This window comes from Tamandua tetradactyla, chromosome X (assembly GCF_023851605.1).
Source record: "Tamandua tetradactyla isolate mTamTet1 chromosome X, mTamTet1.pri, whole genome shotgun sequence".
Classification (NCBI taxonomy): domain Eukaryota; kingdom Metazoa; phylum Chordata; class Mammalia; order Pilosa; family Myrmecophagidae; genus Tamandua; species Tamandua tetradactyla.
In genome coordinates, this window is record NC_135353.1 from 52,067,796 (window position 1) to 52,088,321 (window position 20,526).

The following is a 20,526-nucleotide window of genomic DNA, read 5'->3' on the forward strand; positions in this document are numbered from 1 at the left end:
AATAACCAAGGTTTTATGCACTTTTCTTTCTTAGAAATTGTCCAGATAGCCAAAGAATATTTACTAATTAGATCAATTTAATATTAATCTAGCTAAGAATTTAAAGTTACCTGAAGATCTGGAAATTAAAATTTAAGCCAACACATTAAATCATTATGACTTGTAGGATTATAGAAGCCTACACGATTAAACTCTTTAAAATATATCCATTTTGCAAATTCACTTAAACATTATATTATATTTTGGTAATTTAAAACTATTTGTAGAAACAATAATAATAATTTGCTTTAACTATAAACCATACAGAAAATTAAAATATTTAAATCTTGATAAATTAAACTTGCCTTATACTAACTTTAACATTATAACTTTATCACTATTAATATGGTGATAAAATCAGGGAGAAGGCATGAAATTTATTAAACAAATATTTAATCACTCCAATTTGTCTAAATGAATCTTTTTATTGGGAATATTACATGTATTATTCTGTAATAAAATTTATAAATCTCTTTACTCTTGAAATCATCCCCAAACCTCTGAGTCTCTCACTTTATCGCTTACTTTGTTACCTAACAACCTAGGCTGTTCTTTGAAGTCATGTTAAATTTTTCATCTGAGTTACAGTTTTAGTAAGGAAAAAACTTTGAGAGCCAACATATTTAATGTAACACAATGCAAATAGTTTAATTTATTGAATATTTATCTGGACTAAACATATTCCTGGAGTGTTCACACAGGGAAAGCCCACTTTGACAAATACAAAAGAGAATAGCAACAGGTGGTTTAACAATAATTGGAGTGAATACCAATTACACGAAAACCATACTCTTAGAAAACTGATATGTGTTGTTCTATGAAGCATGGAAACAAAGGAGGGTGTGCTGGTTTGAAAGGATTTATTTACCTAGAAAAGCCATGTTTTATTTCTAATCCCATTTTGTAAAGGAAACTGTTTTTGCTAATCCCTATTCAGTACTGTATGTTGGAAACTTTGATTAGATTATCTCCATGGAGATGTGACTCAATCAAGTGTGGATATTAAACCTGATTAGGTGGAGATGTGTCTCCACCCAATCCAGGTGGGTCTTGATTAGTTTACTTGAATCCTATAAAAGAAGAAGTATTTTGGAGAAGAGCTTCAGAACATTGCAGAACCATGAAGCAGAGTCCACCAGCCAGCAACTTTTGGAGATAAAGAAGAAAAATGCCTCCCAGGGAGTTTCATGAAACAAGAGGCCTGCCTGGAGAGAAACCCAGCAGACACTGCCATGTTTGCCATATGCCCTTCCAGCTGAGAGTGAAATGCTGAGTGCCATCAGCCTTCTTGAACCAAGATATCTTTCCCTGGATGCCTTAGATTGGACATTTCTATAGACTTATTTTAATTGGGACATTTTCTCAGCCTTAGAACTGTAAACCAGGAACTTATTAAATTCCCCCTTTTAAAAGCCATTCTGAGTTCTTCTCTTGCCATGCTGGAGACACAGGTTCGATTCCTGGTGCCTGCCCATGCAAAAAAAAAAAAAAAAAGAAAGAAAAAGCCATTTTGTTTCTGGTATATTGCATTCTGGCAGCTAGCAAACTAGAACAGAGGAAATTTTCAATTTTTTGAAATTCAGATCATTTTATTTAAATTGAAAACATTCTTAAAACTGTATTTAGAGTTAATATCTTTTTTTTTTAAATCTTGAGTATTTCTAGGTAAGACAGATGTATTTCTAGATAAAGAAGTCCAGATTTGACTTTGGACTTCATTCTTTAAATTGTAAAGTATAGAGACAAATATAGGTTATTTACAGAAAATATATCTACGTATGTACTCAGAGGTACAAATTCAGTGAGAGAAAAGACATGCCACCATCTCAGAAGCAGTTCACAAAGACCTTAGTTTTTATTTTCTTAGATTTTAAGTATACCTACCATCTTTCTGCATCTTTGAATTTAAATGTCTTGTATCAGAAATTTTATATTCTCTAACAAGAGGTACATCCGCAGACATACTGAGTGTTACTCTAAGAGTATGTGGAGTGGCTTTTGTAAAGAAGTTCATGTATCTCAGTGCAAAAGTTAGTTGAACTGGCTCATTCATCTCTATGGGTAAAAACTTCTTCCTCTTTTATTGACATTACTCATTTGAGCCAACTTAATGTTCTCATTTCCAAGTTCTCCACTAGCAGAAAATTTCGTTGCATCTTTTTCACAGGAAATTACAACAGCATTTCCAATATAACTGAGATCTTGGCATATATGTGCAAATTCACCTAAAGGCATCTTTACTACACAGTTATACTCCTATTCTGGATTTTCACATCATTCAACATCAAAATCCATTAACTTCATTTCCCACACTGAAACTTTTTATTGATTCACTGCTTCAAATACTAGCACCAAAATGTTTGCATTATCTTCAGCCCTTAGTGTAATGTTGTCTTAGTTGACAACACATTTTAGAAGTTAGGACATGCTTGTGAGGTTCACACTCATGGCCAAATTGTATTCACAATAGTACATGTCAAAGCCCTCAGAGCACAGGCTGAGTTGCACCAAATGGACATGGGATGAGTCCATGTTCCACAGGTTCACCACACTAGAGCTGATGTCCCAGCAGATTTTATTGAAAAGGTCCTTGAACACCTCCAACACTTTCTTCAGGATAGAGTACTGCACCAGGTGCACCTCGAACATGGTGGTGGAGTCAGAATGATGCAGTTACAGGAAGTGAGAAGGAAGTGCTAGTTGGCTTAAACTTGAGAAAGATCTGAGTGAGCAGGAAAATGGAGCATGGGGAGCTTGGGACAGGGGGAAAGTGTGTCCGGATCCCTGTGTGGGCAACCATTTAATGGGCTCAAATTCTTAATGACAAAAGGGCATTTCACCTTTGACATACATTTAACAGAAGAAAACAAAGTTGAAAGCCAATTATATGTGTGATATACACATGATTTATTTATTCATTTATTCATTTATTTTTACTTTCTGGTATGTTGGAATATTCTATACTGTCAACAATTTCTTAAAGTTTTTATGTTTCAAAAATCAAAGGTAAACAACGGTATCATAATGTGCTTAATGAGATTATTTACCAAGATCTCTGAAGTGTTTCCCTGAACAGCAGTAGGATCACAATTCAAAATACTATTATCAGAGGGGAACTTTTGGGAAAGATGACAAGGTAGGGAGCTCCAGGACTTAGTCCTTTCACCAAAGTAACTATTAAACAAGAAGGAGCTGTTTGGAAACAATGATTTTGAAACTTCAGGGGCCAGAAGGACACTATATGACATCCAGGGAAGAGAGTGAGGACAATAAAAGTTATAAATTGCTTTCACTGTGCAGCAGTTACAGGTGCCCATCCTGAAACCTTGTGGAAAGACCACCACACAATGCAGTCTCTGGCTAGCTGCTGCTGAAAAAAAGGAGTCATAAAAGCAATCTTCCACCAAAAACAGGTGTCTGCATGACTAATTACTGAACACAGCTTTTGATTAATGAATTTAGATAGCTGGGTCCTGGTTCTGAGGGCAGCAATAGTTTCAACACTCTTTGGACAAATCATTGTTTGTCCATCGTTCAACTTTCCAAAGACATGGTGAAGGCTGTGAAGGTTCAAGGATGCAAGGTTTCCTCAGGGCTATGGGGAAGTTAGCTGAAGGGCTGCATTTGCTGGGCAGGCAAAAAAAAGCTCAGGGTTTGGGAAGCTGTCAGAGACGTTTTTGGTGCACACCTTTACCAACTTCACAGGGCATTGTGGTGCTGAACTGTGCCTTCTGGCCTTATTCAGGCTGGGAAATACCAAATTGGAAAAGTCCACCCTGGGGTTACCCTTCACCAGAACATGCCCTCCAGGCAAAAGAACCATGGAAATAATGAAAGGAGTGTTAAAAACTATAGAGGCAGGGTGGGCCACAGTAGTTCAACAAGCAGAGTTCTTGCCTGCCCTGCCGGAGACCTGGGTTGATTACCAGTTCCTGCCCATGAACAACAACAACAACAAAAAAAAACATAGAGGCAGACAATCTGGAGAATAGGACTGCTTCTTCAGGTCCCCTGGAGAGGGACGTTGGTCCTCTGGGAAACAGAGTGAACAACCAAACTCTTATAAACAAGGCAACTTAAAACCAACTGAAGGGAAAAAGGTCACAACAAGACAGAGGCCCAGTAAGAGGAATAACTCTGCACAAAGCAATCACTTTGGGAAGATCTTCCTGACACTCAAGAAAATATTTATCTTACCAACAGCTGGTTATAAAACCAAGAAACAGACATCCCAGGTAGTAAATATGAGTTAACATCTTCAAATATTAAAATGCATGGTGTACAACAGAAGAATACAAGACAAACAGGAAATGATGGCCTATCCAGAGAAAGAGGATAAAATAACAGGAAACATCAACAAAGAAGACAAGAATATGGATATACTTAACAAAACCTTTTTTAAATGATCCTTAAAAAACAGCAGTACCACAACAGCAGCAGAGGTAAATAATGGGGGGAGGGACAAGAGTTAAGGGTATGTTTAGGTTTCCTATTTGGTGAGGGTGGGTCTATTAGTTATCTTTCTCTTGTGAAAGATGAAATTACCTAAAATTGAGAGTGTTGATGGACTGTGGACTTTGGGCATTATACGTGATGCCTAATGAATGCAGGTGGCTGAAGGATGCATCAAATGAGAAATACATTGGCAAATGATGGTGTATACCATATGGTCAAATATTGTGCTGCTACAAAAGAGAATGAAGTAATGAGACATGGGAGGATAGGAATGAACCTGTGAGACCTATTCTCCAGATTGTCTGCCTCTATGGTTTTTTTTTTGTTGTTGTTGTTCATGGGCAGGAACTGGTAATCAACCCAGGTCTCCCGCAGGGCAGGCAAGAACTCTGCTTGTTGAGCTACTGTGGCCCACCCTGCCTTTATAGTTTTTAACACTCCTTTCATTATTTCCATGGTTCTTTTGCCTGGAGGGCATGTTCTGGTGAAGGGTAACCCCAGGGTGGACTTTTCCAATTTGGTATTTCCCAGCCTGAATAAGGCCAGAAGGCACAGTTCAGCACCACAATGCCCTGTGAAGTTGGTAAAGGTGTGCACCAAAAACATCTCTGACAGCTTCCCAAACCCTGAAATAAGCCAGAAATAAAAAAACAATTATTGTATAGTCTCCTTTAGAAAATGTTTATAAGAAGACAGGGGTCTAGATTGTAAGCTCTTATAGCAGACACATTTAGTCCAGAGTGGTAATTATTATTTTTGGATTTTGAGAGGCTGCTTTATATATCTATAACCTGGCATTTAGAGATAAGAATGAGGCATATCAGGTTGGGATTAAGGTAATTCAGAATACAGGGGTAAGGAAGACATTGTCTATACTTTAAAACTGCACCTACTCTTTGAGACCAGAGGAAGAAAGGTTTATTTTGTCTGGAACGTAAACTTTCTATAGCACATAATCTAACATAACCTGACTGGATAGCTCATTTGAACAACTGAGACACAGGGAGCCCAGAATAAGAATGAGGACCTTTAATCCTGTATCACTTAATGTAATGCTTGGATTAATCCTAGAATATATTAAGCAGAAAACCAAAAAGTATTGGCAAAGTCCCTGGAGGGATGGGAGAATAAATTTGGAAGTATTAAATTTTACCTTCAGGGACTTCCCTGATACCGTGTCAAACATTATGTACACCCAAATCAATAAGACAAGTCCTTTATCTTGAGGCTTACTCTTGTGAAGCTTATGTAGGTAGTGGAGAAGCTTAGCCTACCTATAAGCTTCTGGAAGACCTCTTTTGTTGCTCAGATGTGGTCTCACTCTCTCTAAGCCCAACTCTGCACGTGAAATCATGGCCCTCCTCCCTACATGGAACATGACATCCAGGGGTGAAAGTCTCCCTGGCGGGATCAGAGATGACTTCCAGGGATGAATATCAGATCTGGCACCGTAGAGTCAACAATTCCATCCTGAGCAAAAGGGGGAAAATAATTGTAACTAATAAAGTATCAGTGGCTGAGTTTTTCAAATAGAATCGAGAGGCTACTCTGGAGGTTGCTATTATGTAAGCTACAGTTAAACATTGCTACTTATCATCATTTGCCAACCCCCTACCAAAACGATTCCAGGCAATCCTAAAGAACACCTAGGGCAATATATGAGATTCTATAAAGGTTTCATGCGTTAGGGTAACTTTCCAGAAGCCTACAACCTCCAGCTGGGTCCCTGGACCAGATAAGTCTTGAAATCTAGAGGGCCCAGAACATCAGCTAGTTCCATCTCCCTACCCCATATTATTGACAGCCCCTTCCAACATGAAAAAGCTAGAATGGCCACAGCCAAATATGTCTAAACAGTGGGATAGAAAGATCAATGGTGATAGTGGAGTTATACAGAGAAGGTAGGGTTTAACAAACAAATATGATTGCTGAATCATTAAATTGATATTTCTTTCAGTTTCCAGTATCTTAGGGCATCTGGAAGTAAAAACCTGAAATTGTGGATTTTTATAACCCATACCAAACTCTGAAATCTGCTCTACAACTAACTGTTATGCAGTGCTTTGAAATTTATTGCTTTTTTGTATATATGTTATTTTTCAACAAAAAGAAAAAAAAGTCAATTGTGATGATAAAAAAATATTTATTCCTTCTACCCCCCTATATTCTGTAGCAGATAGAAGGAAAAATCTGAGATGATGGTGTGGTAGCCCATGACAAACTCTGGTCTGTCCTGTAACTGTTTGTTGAAGAGTGCTATTGCTTTTTTCTTTCTTTGCTTTGCATATATGTTATTTTATACAATAAAAAAGTTAAAAAATAAATAAATAAAATGATCCTTAAAATTCTTAAGAAGATCAAAGAAAGTAATGAGAAAGGAATACAGGATATCAGAGAAAACAATGAATGAACAACATGAGACTTCATGTAAAGAGATAAAAATTTTATTCAGACTGAAGAGCAGAAAGAAAAAAGAAATATGAAAATAGACTAAGACATCAATGGGATACCATAAAGTGCACCAATATACATGTTATGGAAGTCCCAGAAGGAGAAAAAGGAGCAGAAGGAATGATCAAAGAAATAATGACAGAGAACTTCCCAAATTTAGAAAATGACATGAATATACACGTCCAAGAAACTTAGAGAACACTAAACAGGATAATATGAAGAAAAGTACAACCTGTCATTTATTGATTATTCTATTGAAGGCAGAAGACAAAGAGAGAGTCCTGAAAGCTACAAGTAAAAACCAATGTGTCATGTAGTGCAATGGTGGCTCAGTGCAGAATTCTTGCCTGCCATGCTGGAGACCTGGGTTTGATTCCCAGAACATGCCCATGCCAAGAAAAAAAAAGGCAATGTGAACAATGTGTTATGTACAAGGGAGTCCCTACTAAATTGCTACCAATTTCTCATCAGAAACCATGGAGCCAAGAAGGCCATTGGTTAACATACTTATAATGCTGAAGAAAAACAACTGTCAACCAGGAATTTTATACCCAGTGAGACCCTCTTTCAAAAATGGGAGTGAGATTAAGGAATTTCCATAAAACAAAAGCTAAAGGAAAGCATCACTGCCTGACCAGCGCTACCAGCAATGCTAAAGTGAGTTCTTCAAAATGAAAGGAAAAAGCACCCTACAGTAATTTGAAGCAGAATAAATAAATGAAAACCAGTGGTAAAGGTTACTATTTGGGTAAATATAAATGCCTGTATTATTGCATTTTATGTTCGGTATGTAATTCCACTTCTTACATCTTATAGGTGTTAAAATGCAAATGCAAATGGTAATGATAAATCTAGGTTTGGGGGCATACAATGTACAAAGATATAAGCAATAACAAGTAAAAAAAAATGGTGGGAGGACAGAGGGGTATAGGAAAAGTGCATGTTCATGCTAATGATGTTAGGTTGGTACCAAACCAAATATAATAGTAATATATTTTGGATACTAAGTTTCAACCCTATGGCACTTACAAAGTAAAGAGTTGAGAAATATATCCAGGTGGAAATGAGAAGTCACTAAATATGATACAATACAAAAAAGTAAATAAATAGATAATAGGCTGTAAAAGAACTGAGGGACAATAAGAAGGTATAAGATTTACAAAAGCTAAATAAAAAATGGGAGAAGAAAGACTTGAACTATTATTAGTATCTTTAAATGCAAATAGAGTAAACTCTCCAGTGAAAAGGCAGAAACTGAAATAATGGAAAAGAAAGCATGACCTGGGTAAATATTGGATGCAAGAGACTCATTTCTTTTTTTCTTTTTATTTTTTGGCATGGGCAGGCTCCTGGAATCAAACGCAAGAGACTCACTTTAAAGTCAAAGACGCACCTAGGTAGAGGGTAAAAGGATTGAAAAAAATTATGCAACGCAAGTAGTAGCCAAAAGAGAGCTGGGGTGGATATACTAATAATGGATGAAACAGACTTTAAGTCATAAAGAGTTATGAGGGACAAAGATGGTCATTACAAACCAATAAATTATTGGAAGATATAACAGAAATTATAACAGTAGGATGTAACAGTTATAAATATATATGCACCTAACAGGAGACCCCCAAAATATATGAAGCTAATACTGATATATTTGAAGGAAGAAACTGACAGTTTTACATTAATAGTAGGAGATTTTAATATACCACTCTCAATAATAGATAGAACATCTAGCAAAAGATCAACAAGTGAAGTACTTTTAAATCGTACCAAACAGACATATATACAACACTGCAAAATCAGAGTACATGTTCTTCTGTAGTGCAAAGGGATCATTCTCCAGGATAGATACATAATGGCTTCCAAAACAGGTTTTAATAAATTTAAAAACATGGAAATTACACAATGTGTAGTCTACAACCACAGGTGAATGAAACTAGAAATCAATAACAGAGGGAGAAGGTGAAAATCAACAAACGAGGAAATTAAACAACATACTCTTAAACAGCCAATTGCTTAAAGAGAAAATCAGAAGCAAAATTAGGAAATAGCTTGAAGTGAATGAAAGTGAAAATAAAACATATTAAAACTTATGGCATGCATCTAAGGCAGTGCTGAGAAGGCAAGCCATAGCTCTAAATGTTTATTTTAAAAATGAAGAAAGACTTCAATTATATACCTAACCTCAAAACTGGAAGAACTAGAAAAAGAAGAGCAAATTAAATCCAAATCAAGCAGAAAGAAGATAACAGCAAATATTAGAGCGGAGACAAATTCACTAGAAAAAAAAAAGAGAGAAAATCAACAAAACCAAAACTTGTTTCTTTAAGAACAACCAAATCAACAAATTTTATCTAGACTTACAAAGAAGAAAAGTTGGAGTATCCAAGTAATGAAAATCAGAAATGAAAACAGGGAAATTACTACCAAGCCTACTGATATAAAAAAGACTATATGAGGAAACTATGAACCACTATACACCAGTAAATTAGATAATCTATAGAAATTGGCAAATTCTTAGAAACACACAAACTGCCTACATTGGCTAAGGAAGAAATAGAAGTTTTCAACAAACCAATTACTAGTTAAGATTGATGCAGTAATACAAACCTCCTAACAAAGCAGACCCAGGACCAGATTGCTTCACAGGGGAGTTCTACAAACATTCTAAGAAGGCATAACTCCAATTCTGTTAAACCTCTTCCAAAAATTGAAGCACAGGTAACACTCCCCGACTTACTCTACAAGGTCAATAACACCCTTATACAAATACCAATAAAATACACCATAAGAAAAGAAAACTACAGACCAATATTTTTTATGAATATAGATGTAAAAATCATCAGCAAAATACCAGCAAACCGAATCCAACAGCATAGTAAAAGAATTCATCATTATGATCAAGTGGAATTTATACCTGTTATGCAAGTTTGGTTTAACATAAGAAAATCAATTAATGTAATACACACATTAGCATAATGAATAGAAAAAAAGCATGGCCATTTCAAGTGATGCAGAAATAACATTTGAGAAACTACAGCACCGTTTATTGATAAAAACACTTAGAACACTAGGAATGGAAGGAATCCCCCACCGTTACCATTGTTATTCAACCTTGGACCGAAAGCTCTTACCAAAGCAATTAGGCAAGAAAAAGAAATAAAAAGCATTACAATTGTATTTGCAGATATGATCCTATATTTAAAAAGTCCTGAAAAATCCACAAGAAAGCTCCAAGAGATAATAAATAATAAACCCACAAGAAAGCTCCTAGAGTTAAATAAATTCAGCAAAGTGACAGGATATAAGATCAACACTCAAAAATCAGTGGTGTCTCTATACACGATTAACTGTTGGAAGAAGAAATCAAGAAATTCCCTTCACAATAGCATCTAAATGAGTGAAATATCTAGGAATAAATCTAACCAAGGGTGTAATGAACTTGTACACAGAAAACTATAAAACATTGCTAAAAGAAATTAAAGGAGACCTAAAAAAATGAAAGAATATTTAATGATCATGGATTGGAAGAGTAAATATTGCTAAAATATCAATACTACTCAAAGAAATTATAGATTCAGTGCAATCTTATCTAAATTTCAACAACCTATTTTACAGAGATGGAAAAGCCAACATCAAATTTATATGGAGGGCGGGCCGCGGTGGCTCAGCGGGCAAAGTGCTTGCCTGCTATGCCGGAGGACCTCGGTTCGATTCCCGGCCCCAGCCCATGTACCAAAAACGGAGAAACAGAATACAATAAAAACAAGAAAATGTTTAAAAGATGTTTCCCTTTCTTCCTTCCTTCCTTCCTTCTATCCTTCCTTCCTTCTCTCTGTCTTTCCTTTAAAAAAAAAAAAAAAAAAAAAAATTTATATGGAAGGGTAAAGAGCCCTGAGTACCTAAAGCCATCTTGAAAAAGAAGAATGAAGTTGCAGGACTCAAGATTTTCCAATCTTAAAACTTATTACAAAGCCATTACTATGGTAAACGCTATGGTACTGTCACAAGGACAGGCATACAGATCAATGGAATTGAAGTAAGAGCTCATAAATTAGTCCTCACATTTATGGCTGACTGATTTTTGACAAAGTGGTAAAGACCATTAAATTGGAAAAGAACAGCCTCTTCAATCAGTGATGCTGGGAAACCTGGTTCACTATTTGCAAAAAAAGGAGGACCCATACTTCACACCATATACTAAAATCAACTCAAAACAATTCAAAGATCTAAATATAAGAGCTAGAACTATCAAAATCTCATAATAAAATACAAGGAAGCATCCTCGGGAACTTCGGTTAGGCAATAGTTTCTTAGATTTTACACCCAAAACACACAAGCAACAAAATACAAAATAGATAAATGGGACCTCATCAAAATCAATGGCTTTTGTTCTTAAAGGGACTTAATCATGAAAATAAAAAGACAATCTATACAATCGGAGAAAATATTTGGAAACCACATACCAATAAAGGAACATTATCCAGTAAATGCAAAGATATCCTTCAACTTAGCAATAAAAAGACAAATCACCCAATTTATAAAATAAGCACAATTTTGAATAGACATCTCTTCAAAGAAGATATACAAATGGCCAGAAAGCACATGAAAAGATGCCTAACATAAGTAGCTATCAAAGAAAGGCAAATCAAAAGGACAATAAGATTCCATTTTAAGCACATTAAAATGGTTGCTATTAAAAAATGGAAAATTGCAAGTATTAGAGAGGATATGGAGAAATACAAACACTTATTCATTATTGGTGCAATGTAAAATGGTGTATTTGCTTTAGAAGAAAGTTTGATGTTTCCTCAGAAAGCTCAGTATAGTACTACCATTTGACCTGGCAAACCCAATATTAGACATATACCCAAAAGAATTGAAAGCAGTGGCTCAAGCAGATATTCATAGTAGCGTTATTCACAATTGCCAAAAGAGGAAAGCAACCCAAGTGTCCAACATAAATAAATGTGGTATGTACATACAATGGAATATTATTCAGCTGTAAAAAAGAATGAAGTCTTGATATATGTGACAATATTAGTGAATCTTGAAGACATCACGCTGAGTGAAATAAGCTAGACACAGAAGGACAGATTTTGTATACTCTCACTCAATTGAAACATTTAGAATAAATCAATTCATAGAGTGAGAATCTAGAATATGGGTATTCAGAGGATTGGTTAAGGTTAGAGAACGGAAGTTAAGGCTTGAAATGGATAGAATTCCTGTTTAGAATGATAGAAATATTTTGATAACAGATGGTAGTGATAGATGCATGACATTGTGAACATAATTAACCACACTTAAATATACATCTGAATATGATTAAAGGGAAAATATATATTGTAACATGATAATTTTTTTTAATCCATGGAACTATATTACACAAACAGTGAACCCTTAATTAAGCCAGACTTTAATTAATAGTACAATTATAAGAATGGTCAATCATCAATTGTAATAAATGTTCCACATCCATGCAACATGTTGTTTGGTGGGGTTGTATATGGGAATCCAGTATTTAATGCATGATTTTTCTTTAAACCCCCAAATTCTCTAATATAGATAAAATAGTAAACAAAAAAAAATTGGTTGATTGATGGTGACCAAACACACACATACACACACACACACACAAACAAATGCTTTTGTTATAGGCAATGTTACTGGGCCTCGCTAAATTTTGTTCGATGAAGCAAGAAATGCAGATGTCAAGACAACCACAAGAGCATTCTAAAGAAAGTGTTATTACTCAGACATTAAATATTAGAGCTTTTCAAAGTTCTATCCCAGCTTCGCTTCTGTTTGTACAGTAAACTGTCACTGGGGAATTCCGTCCATATCTAGAGCTTCAAGTATTATTTACACAAAAATGACTCATAATTTTATGTCTTTAACTCAGACCTCCCCTCAGAGCCCCAGCACTTAATATTCAATTATATCCTTGAGACCAATTCTTTCACATTGCGAAGTCACCTCAAACTTGTGTCCAAGACCAATTCTTGATGAGCAACCCCAAACTGTATTATTTCCCATCCACCTAGTTGAGTAAGCCAGAAAACTCAGAGCTTCACTTTAGTTTACATCCCATATCCTAAGTTCTCATATCACTGTGTTCTTTCTCTTTTTTATCACTTATCTCATTAGCAGCTTTACATTCATTTCTGTATGTGATTAATGTATATCTCTCACTAGAGAGTGCAGATTTCAGGTAGGCAGAGACTTCATTTTTGGTCATATTTGTATTCCCTGAATATGATTTCCAGTGCCCAGCACATGGGCATTTAATAAATATTTGTTAAATCAATAAATTTCTAATCTTTGAAATCAATATTAAGAAATAAGTGTGGTATGAACACTTTTAAAAATGTAATCCATCTCCTCCCTTTCTGTAAGGAGGTGAGAGTTTCATCCCAAGTGGAGATAGCAGTTTGCAGTGAGACACCCTCCTTAAAATCACCCTGGTTATAGAATTTAACTTTGCATATTGAGTTCGGTGTCAACTTATACAGTTAATAGAATTTCTTGAATATTTCTAACTTGCCTAGTATAATGATTCCTATCTCTATTACTTCCTGTTAATACTATTTCAAATTTGTTGCTAAATTATTTTGGTGGGAAACCCTACTTGATGATGCTCACAAGTCAGTGAGTGAAGGTGGAAGTTGTGGGGTTGTGAGTGGAGGTGAGGGAAATAAGGAGTTTCATCTCAGGGCTCAAAACCAGTGAATTCAAGTCCTGCTTTTGCTACTAGCTTCAAATGAGGTTACCTAAAACTGAATCTGTTTCCACATTTGCAAAAAATAGACACAGTATTAAAAACACCTATAGAACAAAGTCGTTGTGATACAAACATTTGGGAAGTACACTTTAAACTGTAAAGTCACACAAATATAAATAATTATCCTAACGTGAGTAGCATTGTAGTAAATCCTAAAACAGCAGTTGGAGTCTGGAGGCAGTATGGTTTCTGTCAAAGATATAATTTGGAGGTACCTACTACTTACGGTTTATTTCCTTCTTGGTTTTTTTTTTTTTTAAGTAAGAAATGAATAATGGAGTTACTGCAGCAAAGACAAACATATCTTAAAAAATAAAAAGTAGGGAGGGGTACTTTTAAGTCATATATTTAATCAGTCGATTTGGAGTCTGTAATTCTATCAGACTATTCTATCTATCAATTTCCTGAAAATCCCAAACTCTCTCAATGTCTCTTGTAACCAACTAACCAGGTGGGCGGTTACCAAGTGCCACCTAGTTTTCCTCTACGCCGGATTTTACGTTATCCAATTGTGACGTAACTCCGCTATGTGCGTCTCCTATTGTGAGGTGATACACCCTCTCTAGTATATAACGCTGGGCATTGCAGCGAATCCCCAGTTGCACCAGGCAGTGAGAAACCACTTAGCTTCCTGGCCCACGCAAGTCCAGACCAGTAACGGTTCCCTGCTTCCCAACTGCCAGCTGAGTCCCTCCATTCCCGAGAAGAGAGAAGAAGTTATAAATATGTTTCTCCTTCTGATGAGTAGCGTTATTCTCACCTTTCTATTTCTAATCTGGAAAAAACGGTTCCAGGTAAAGGCAAATATGAAAGAGACGCATTGGAAACTGTACATATACGTAGATGGATGTGTGTGTGTATAAGAGAGTAGAAAGTAGTGAATAGTAACATGAGAGTTAAGGAAAGGTTACTTCATTTCTTTTTCTCTTTAAAGGGGCCCTTTCAAGAGTTTTACTGTTAACCCTCAAATTTCATTTGAATCTAGCGATTTCGTGCATGTGATCTGCTGTAAAAAAAACCCAAGTAACTGAGTCAGTTTTCCACCCACTTGAAGAGAACAGTCTTGTTGAAGTGCCCACTCCCCACCACCACATCCTATTTTATGAATAGGTACATTTTCTCATTCTCTTGCTCTCTGCCTCTTGCTTCTTCTACGCCCCCTTCCCTTTTTCTACTTGTTTCTCCCTTTTATTTTCTTTTTCAGTCATCTCTATGGGAGCTTTCCAGGCATTTACAGATAATTCAAATTAAAATGTGGGTTCCCTGGTGTTTTTTAAAGCTGCAAGTGAAGTGCTTTTAGTTAAGGTTTGAAGAAGAGGTCCAAATAAAGAATTGCTGGGCTGCCAAAGAAATGTAAGTAAAGGATATGACACTTTGGCACTAAATGGCTACTTTAAATATTTTTTCTCAGTCTGACTTTGGAATCAGCAATGTAGTCATTCAACACATTTTTAATCTCTATTGGGGAGGATGAGCAGTTCATTTTGGTTTTCAGGACTAACCATATTGTTGTTTGCTAAGTGCTTGGAAACTAATTTCAATAAATTACATATGTATAATTTTTCTCTTACAGAGAAACATTGGTGAAGCATCATCAAATTCGACTTCTCTTGCACTAGTAAGACCATCTTCTACTGGTTCAGCTAAGAGAAATACTGATAATATTCTTTCAGTCAACAGCCTCTCTCAGGATATCTTAAATAATTTCCCAGACTTGATAGCCATGCAGAAGCAAATACTGGTAAACCTCAGGATCCTGGAATACAAGCTGGCTGAATTGGAACACTTATTAGTTATCAAGGGTTTTAATACTGCATTAGTTAACCGGAAATCCACTGAAAAACTTACAGAATGTAATGACAGTGGAGGGAATCATTAAAAGCAATCTGAGTGGATTCACTTGATTAAATGTGTTTATACCAAATGAATTACTGTTAAAAAGGGGAGGAGGTGCTAAGTCAGATATAAAATCCAAGCATTTATCAAATTGCTTGCTCACATTTTATTTAAAGACTTGATTACATATTGCTAACATATATTTTACAAGGGAAGGGATAGAAGCACAGAGAGAAAGAAAGATAAAGTTCAGTTTTTTTAAGAAAAGCTAAAAAATATGGTTGAGAGGTAGTGAAGTTAATTTCACTCAAGTGCGTAGAAGTTTTTTTTCTAATTGTTTACAATATAATAGGGCAGATTTCTTCAAGTTTGTGTTAAAGCGAGTGGGATGTGATGAAATGATTTGCCATTAAGCAGAATGCTGTTTCTTACCACTATTGAATCTGTGTTATAACGATGAGTTATCACTGAGTAACCTATACATTGCCAGGTCTTCGGTTAGGTACTACACTTTGCAGACTTGTAATTATAGTAGCACCAACTCTTAACTGTTCCTTCTGGTCAACTTTTGAAGAGGATTTCTTCCCCTTCCCCTTTCCCTGTTTCCACCAATTAGATATTTTTCGATTAGAAATGTGCCTAAATCATCCCTGAGTTGCAAGAGTCACTTACAGAAAATGTCTATTAGGAAAAAAATTCATACCTCAAATAGCAACAAAATGCAGTGTTAGAACGCAAATAATGTAGTGCCGGTTAAAATTGTCTGAAGATTTTTAAACTCAAGTCAGTCATCTATTTCAAATATTTTAAAAATCCAGTATAACTAAGGAATTGATAGTCCCTTGGAGTTCACTAGCAGTATTTAATCTACCCTCAAAAAAAAAAAACCTTAAAATACCGAACAAAAGTTTATTTTATGTATCTGTACATAACTCACTTAGATAGTTCACTTCTAGGTCTTACCTTAAAGAAAGAAACATTAATCCTTTAATACTTTAATTTCTGATCAAAATCAAGAGAAAAAGAAACCTAAAATGTATAATAAATCAAGGCTTAAAATTATTCCTTTTATTTTCACTACCTTGCCAAGCACAAAAAGCTATGAGTAGTAAATTTACTTCTTAGACTTTTTTGGGTCCAAGATCCCTTTGATATTCTGATAAAATCTATGTACTCTCTCCCTAGAAAAATGAACATGCACATAGAGAAAATGTTACATATAATTATATGTATTATGATTATATATAATTTTAGCGTCATATATTCCCTGAAATCCAGGTTAAGAACCTTATGAATTGCTAAAAAGTTATTCGAATATTTTAGCAGTGTTCATAATCCAAGGCTGTGACATTTAAACCTATTAGTAGTATTACAAAATCAATGTATAAACCTTTTAGTGATGTATATATTTTCATTGTCTTTGTGAAGGAGATTGGGATTTAGCACTTTTTACAATTTACCTTCTGACATTCTTGACTAGTTTGACAAATTTATCTCCTATAAGTAGGTAAATGAGTTAGCACTTATAGGTATTAACTTATTTAAATGAGATGAAATCACTCTATTTTATCTAGTAGCCATATGTTATGATGATAAAATGTTAAATTTGATTGCTCTATTTGGAATGAAACGTAGATTTCAGAGAATATAGTGAACAACTTTTAATTTTGTAAACAAAATGTAAAATAGATGGGTCACATTTTTCTTCCAAACATAACCAAAAGGAGGAAGGATAGTATGTGGGGAAACAAGTATTTAAAGCTTCTGGATCCCTTTTTCTAAATTATCAATTACTGACTATAAGATACTTATTTTTCTGTTTTGTTGCCATCTTTGTATATAAAGAACATAACGACTAAGAATATCACATAGAAAAAGCAGGCAGTTACAAACACATGAAGTTTTTAGACATATTTAGATCTGAAGTATTAAACTAGAGTCTTCATATTCTATACACAAGTCAATTTTTTCCATGGATGTATGAAATTTCTAGTTAGTTGAGGACTTCAGTTGGTAACACTTTTTTTTTAATATACTAGTTTATTTTTCTCCCAGTTTTTGTGGGAAAGAAATCAAATTATTTAGAAAATTTAAACAAATATTTCAAAACTTGCACAATAGAAAATATACTCATTTTCTAAATTTAAGCAAATAACATTTTAAAAACTTGAATAACAGAAAATATAATCATTTTCTAAATAACCAGATCAAAATAAAGTCTTAAATGAATTATAAGAACATTATGATAATATTTACCTAAGTGTTATTTAGAAAAAGTCACTTGTGTGTATGTGTGTGCATATATGTTATACTGATAGATAATCTAAAAGGAATGACAATAAACATTGCTAAGCATGAATAGATTCACATTTTTTATATTACTTTCCTGTTTAAATGAGAAAAAAAGCTTCTCACTATTATAGCATATACAATCTTCTACTCAATCAACATACAAATAAATAAGTTTTCATCTAGTCTAAAAAATATCACATTATACAACCATATATTTTTAAATACAAGATCTCATTCTGGAATCCTACTGCCACTAACAGTGGGTATTTCATGGTCAGTCTCTGTTTTAGGATCTACCATGCCTTTATATCTCTCCCCACGGTGTTGTTCTAGGTACGGACCCCAGTTAGAAGCTGGTTTGCAGCAGCTTACAATGCGCTGAAAAACAAAAACAAAAACAAATCCTAAAATTCAAGTGTTACAATCTATAAACAATTCAATATTAAATTGCAGTTTCATTTCAAATGTTTAAGTTGATTTTTGCTAATTAATATGAAATAAGAAACATAGGAAAGTGAAAAGTAGTCACCTAAATAGTTAATATTGCACAGTCTACCAAAAATTAAAATCAAATCTAACTGTTAATAGAATTCTATTAACTACCAAACCAAAATATTTGAATATGTAATTTTTTTTTTAAAGTGTGTGAGCCCATTAGAGCGACAGCTTTATTTCACCCACCTTCCCTGAATTCTCAGACATTTCTATCCTGGCCTAAGATTAGGGTTAGGTGAGGGTTTAAACCAGTGTGTACCTGGGGATGTATTTCAAACACCAAAAGGAGCTCCAAGGTCAAACCATTGAATTGGATCCATTCTTCGATGGGATTTGGAATGTTTTTAAATATAAGACTCCTTAGGCTACATTTCCATTATCCTAGTGTCTTGAGAAAATCAACTTCACCCTCCAGCCCCAGGCCTCCAAGGAATAGGGATGATTCAGGATTTAGATTGTGTTTAAAGCAATTTACAGGATATATTCCAGTCTAAACATACTATTAGAACTTATATCATAAGCAGATGAGATTTGAAAAGTAGGGATGAAAGACAGAAAACAGAAAAATAATTTGCTTTGTGACATCTTCAGGGATAACTCAGTACAAGAATATCTATATATTGTGTATCTATATAATATATAGATATCACAGCTATGATGTGCTAATAAGCACTGTATTAGTGTCTGAGGATATAGCAAAAATTTCCTCAAGGAACTCATAGACAAGCATAGGGAGATATACAAATATATGCAATACAATGTTATGTGTGTAGTAACAGGTGATTGTATCAAGTAAAGTAGTTTAGAGAAAAGAGTGATTAATTTTATTTCATCTTCAAAATCTCAGATTACTATCACATGAGTAATGAGTACTTGATCCAAAATAATTTACATAAAGTAACAAAATATTTTGTTTAAATTTAGATTTAATGTTCTTACTTGAAAAATGTTTCCTTTAGCCTGAATTATTTTTATGATAGCCATAATTGGAATCCAGATAATGCAGAAAATAATCATACACCAGCCTAGAGCAACTCCCCAATCAGGGTATGGGATTTTGCCATAATCAGGTCTGTGAAATTTCACCAGTGACCAGATAAAAATTGCCTGTGAAAGTAAGAATATGAGAAGACAAAATGCTAAAGATTATATTCAATGCCTTAATGATTAGCCATTGGATTTCATTCATTAGAAATTATTTATCAACAGCAATTAAAATAAAAATGCATTCAAGCAAGTAAAATAATCAGGTAACTGACCAGAAAACAATACTAAAAGAACCAATCTAAAGAACTCATATTTTAGCATTAAATATTTCCAAAATGAGCACCTCTATATACTTACTTACAAAAGATACAAGTACTTATCAAACACATTTCAGTAAAATATTTGACCAAATATTTTATGATTATTGACCTTTTAATTTTTATTTATAATAGCATAGTTTTATTCTATGCCATGCACAAGCCATCATGCCAATTAATTGGATGATGAGAATGCAAAGTATACAATTTGGACATGCTTCTCCTTGCTTAACAATTGTTTCTATTGCTTCCCATTGCACAGAGCACTCCTTGCCCCATCCCCCAAAATACACAGGTATTCACACATATTACTGGTACATATTTACCAAAGCACATTTAGCTTTCAGCCTCTTATCGAGAAATAACAAGCTCAATGTATGTTTGGGCTAAACAATGAAATTTGCATTTTAAAGATGAAAACACTATAAGGCCAGGTAGAAAAAATGTTTTTTTAAAATAACTAATTGATATATAGAAGAATTAAAACAAGATTAGAACTCTGCTAGGTAAAACAAAACAAAACCCCAAAATTGCCTACTATTTAGTCTGAATTTAGCTCTCTTTGTTTACAAAAATCAATGAAACTACAATAGAATGTAATAATCTTCTAAAATAGATATTCTAGTTTAATTTTAGAGTGAACGGCTTAAAAAAAGAATTAGTAGATTAATCTTGCTAATTTAATTATAATAATTTAAATATTCTTCATAATAACCATAATTGTACATAACTGCTACAGAATGGATGGAGATGATCCTGTATAACATTTAATATTTAACATTTTAGCTTTTTTTTGTTGCATGGGCAGGCACCGGGAATCAAGTCTGGGTCTCCGGCAAGGCAGGCGAGAATTCTGCCACTGAAATCCAAGTGTGA

General features: G+C 34.5%; 2 protein-coding genes and 1 pseudogene across 3 annotated transcripts in view; 1 reads left to right on the plus strand and 2 right to left on the minus strand.

Annotated features, from left to right (window-relative positions):
- Positions 1-1,909: 1,909 nt before the first annotated feature.
- On the minus strand, positions 1,910-2,688 carry LOC143671819 (proliferating cell nuclear antigen pseudogene; annotated as a pseudogene).
- A 15-nt stretch (positions 2,689-2,703) lies between these two features.
- On the plus strand, positions 2,704-15,613 carry CT83 (cancer/testis antigen 83). Its single transcript, XM_077146964.1, has 3 exons — positions 2,704-2,721; positions 14,290-14,517; positions 15,297-15,613. Exons 1-3 carry the CDS (start codon positions 2,704-2,706, stop codon positions 15,600-15,602), a joined length of 552 nt encoding a protein of 183 aa, XP_077003079.1. The 3' UTR covers positions 15,603-15,613.
- A 2,295-nt stretch (positions 15,614-17,908) lies between these two features.
- The window catches only part of SLC6A14 (solute carrier family 6 member 14), a 238,621-nt gene continuing 236,003 nt past the window's right edge, over positions 17,909-20,526 (minus strand). For both annotated transcript variants that reach the window (XM_077146124.1, XM_077146123.1), the window contains 2 exons: positions 19,286-19,453; positions 17,909-18,229 (listed from right to left, as the gene is read on the minus strand). In XM_077146124.1, the coding sequence (XP_077002239.1) occupies positions 18,083-18,229; positions 19,286-19,453 (315 nt within the window). In that variant the 3' untranslated portion in view covers positions 17,909-18,082. The remainder of the gene's footprint in view (positions 18,230-19,285; positions 19,454-20,526) is intronic.

What these genes read in the sequence shown, in the direction of transcription:
- CT83 (XM_077146964.1), top strand. An exon ending in TCTGGAAAAAACGGTTCCAG is followed by an intron (nt 14,518 to 15,296) that starts GTAAAGGCAAAT and finishes TTTCTCTTACAG; the next exon opens with AGAAACATTGGTGAAGCATC.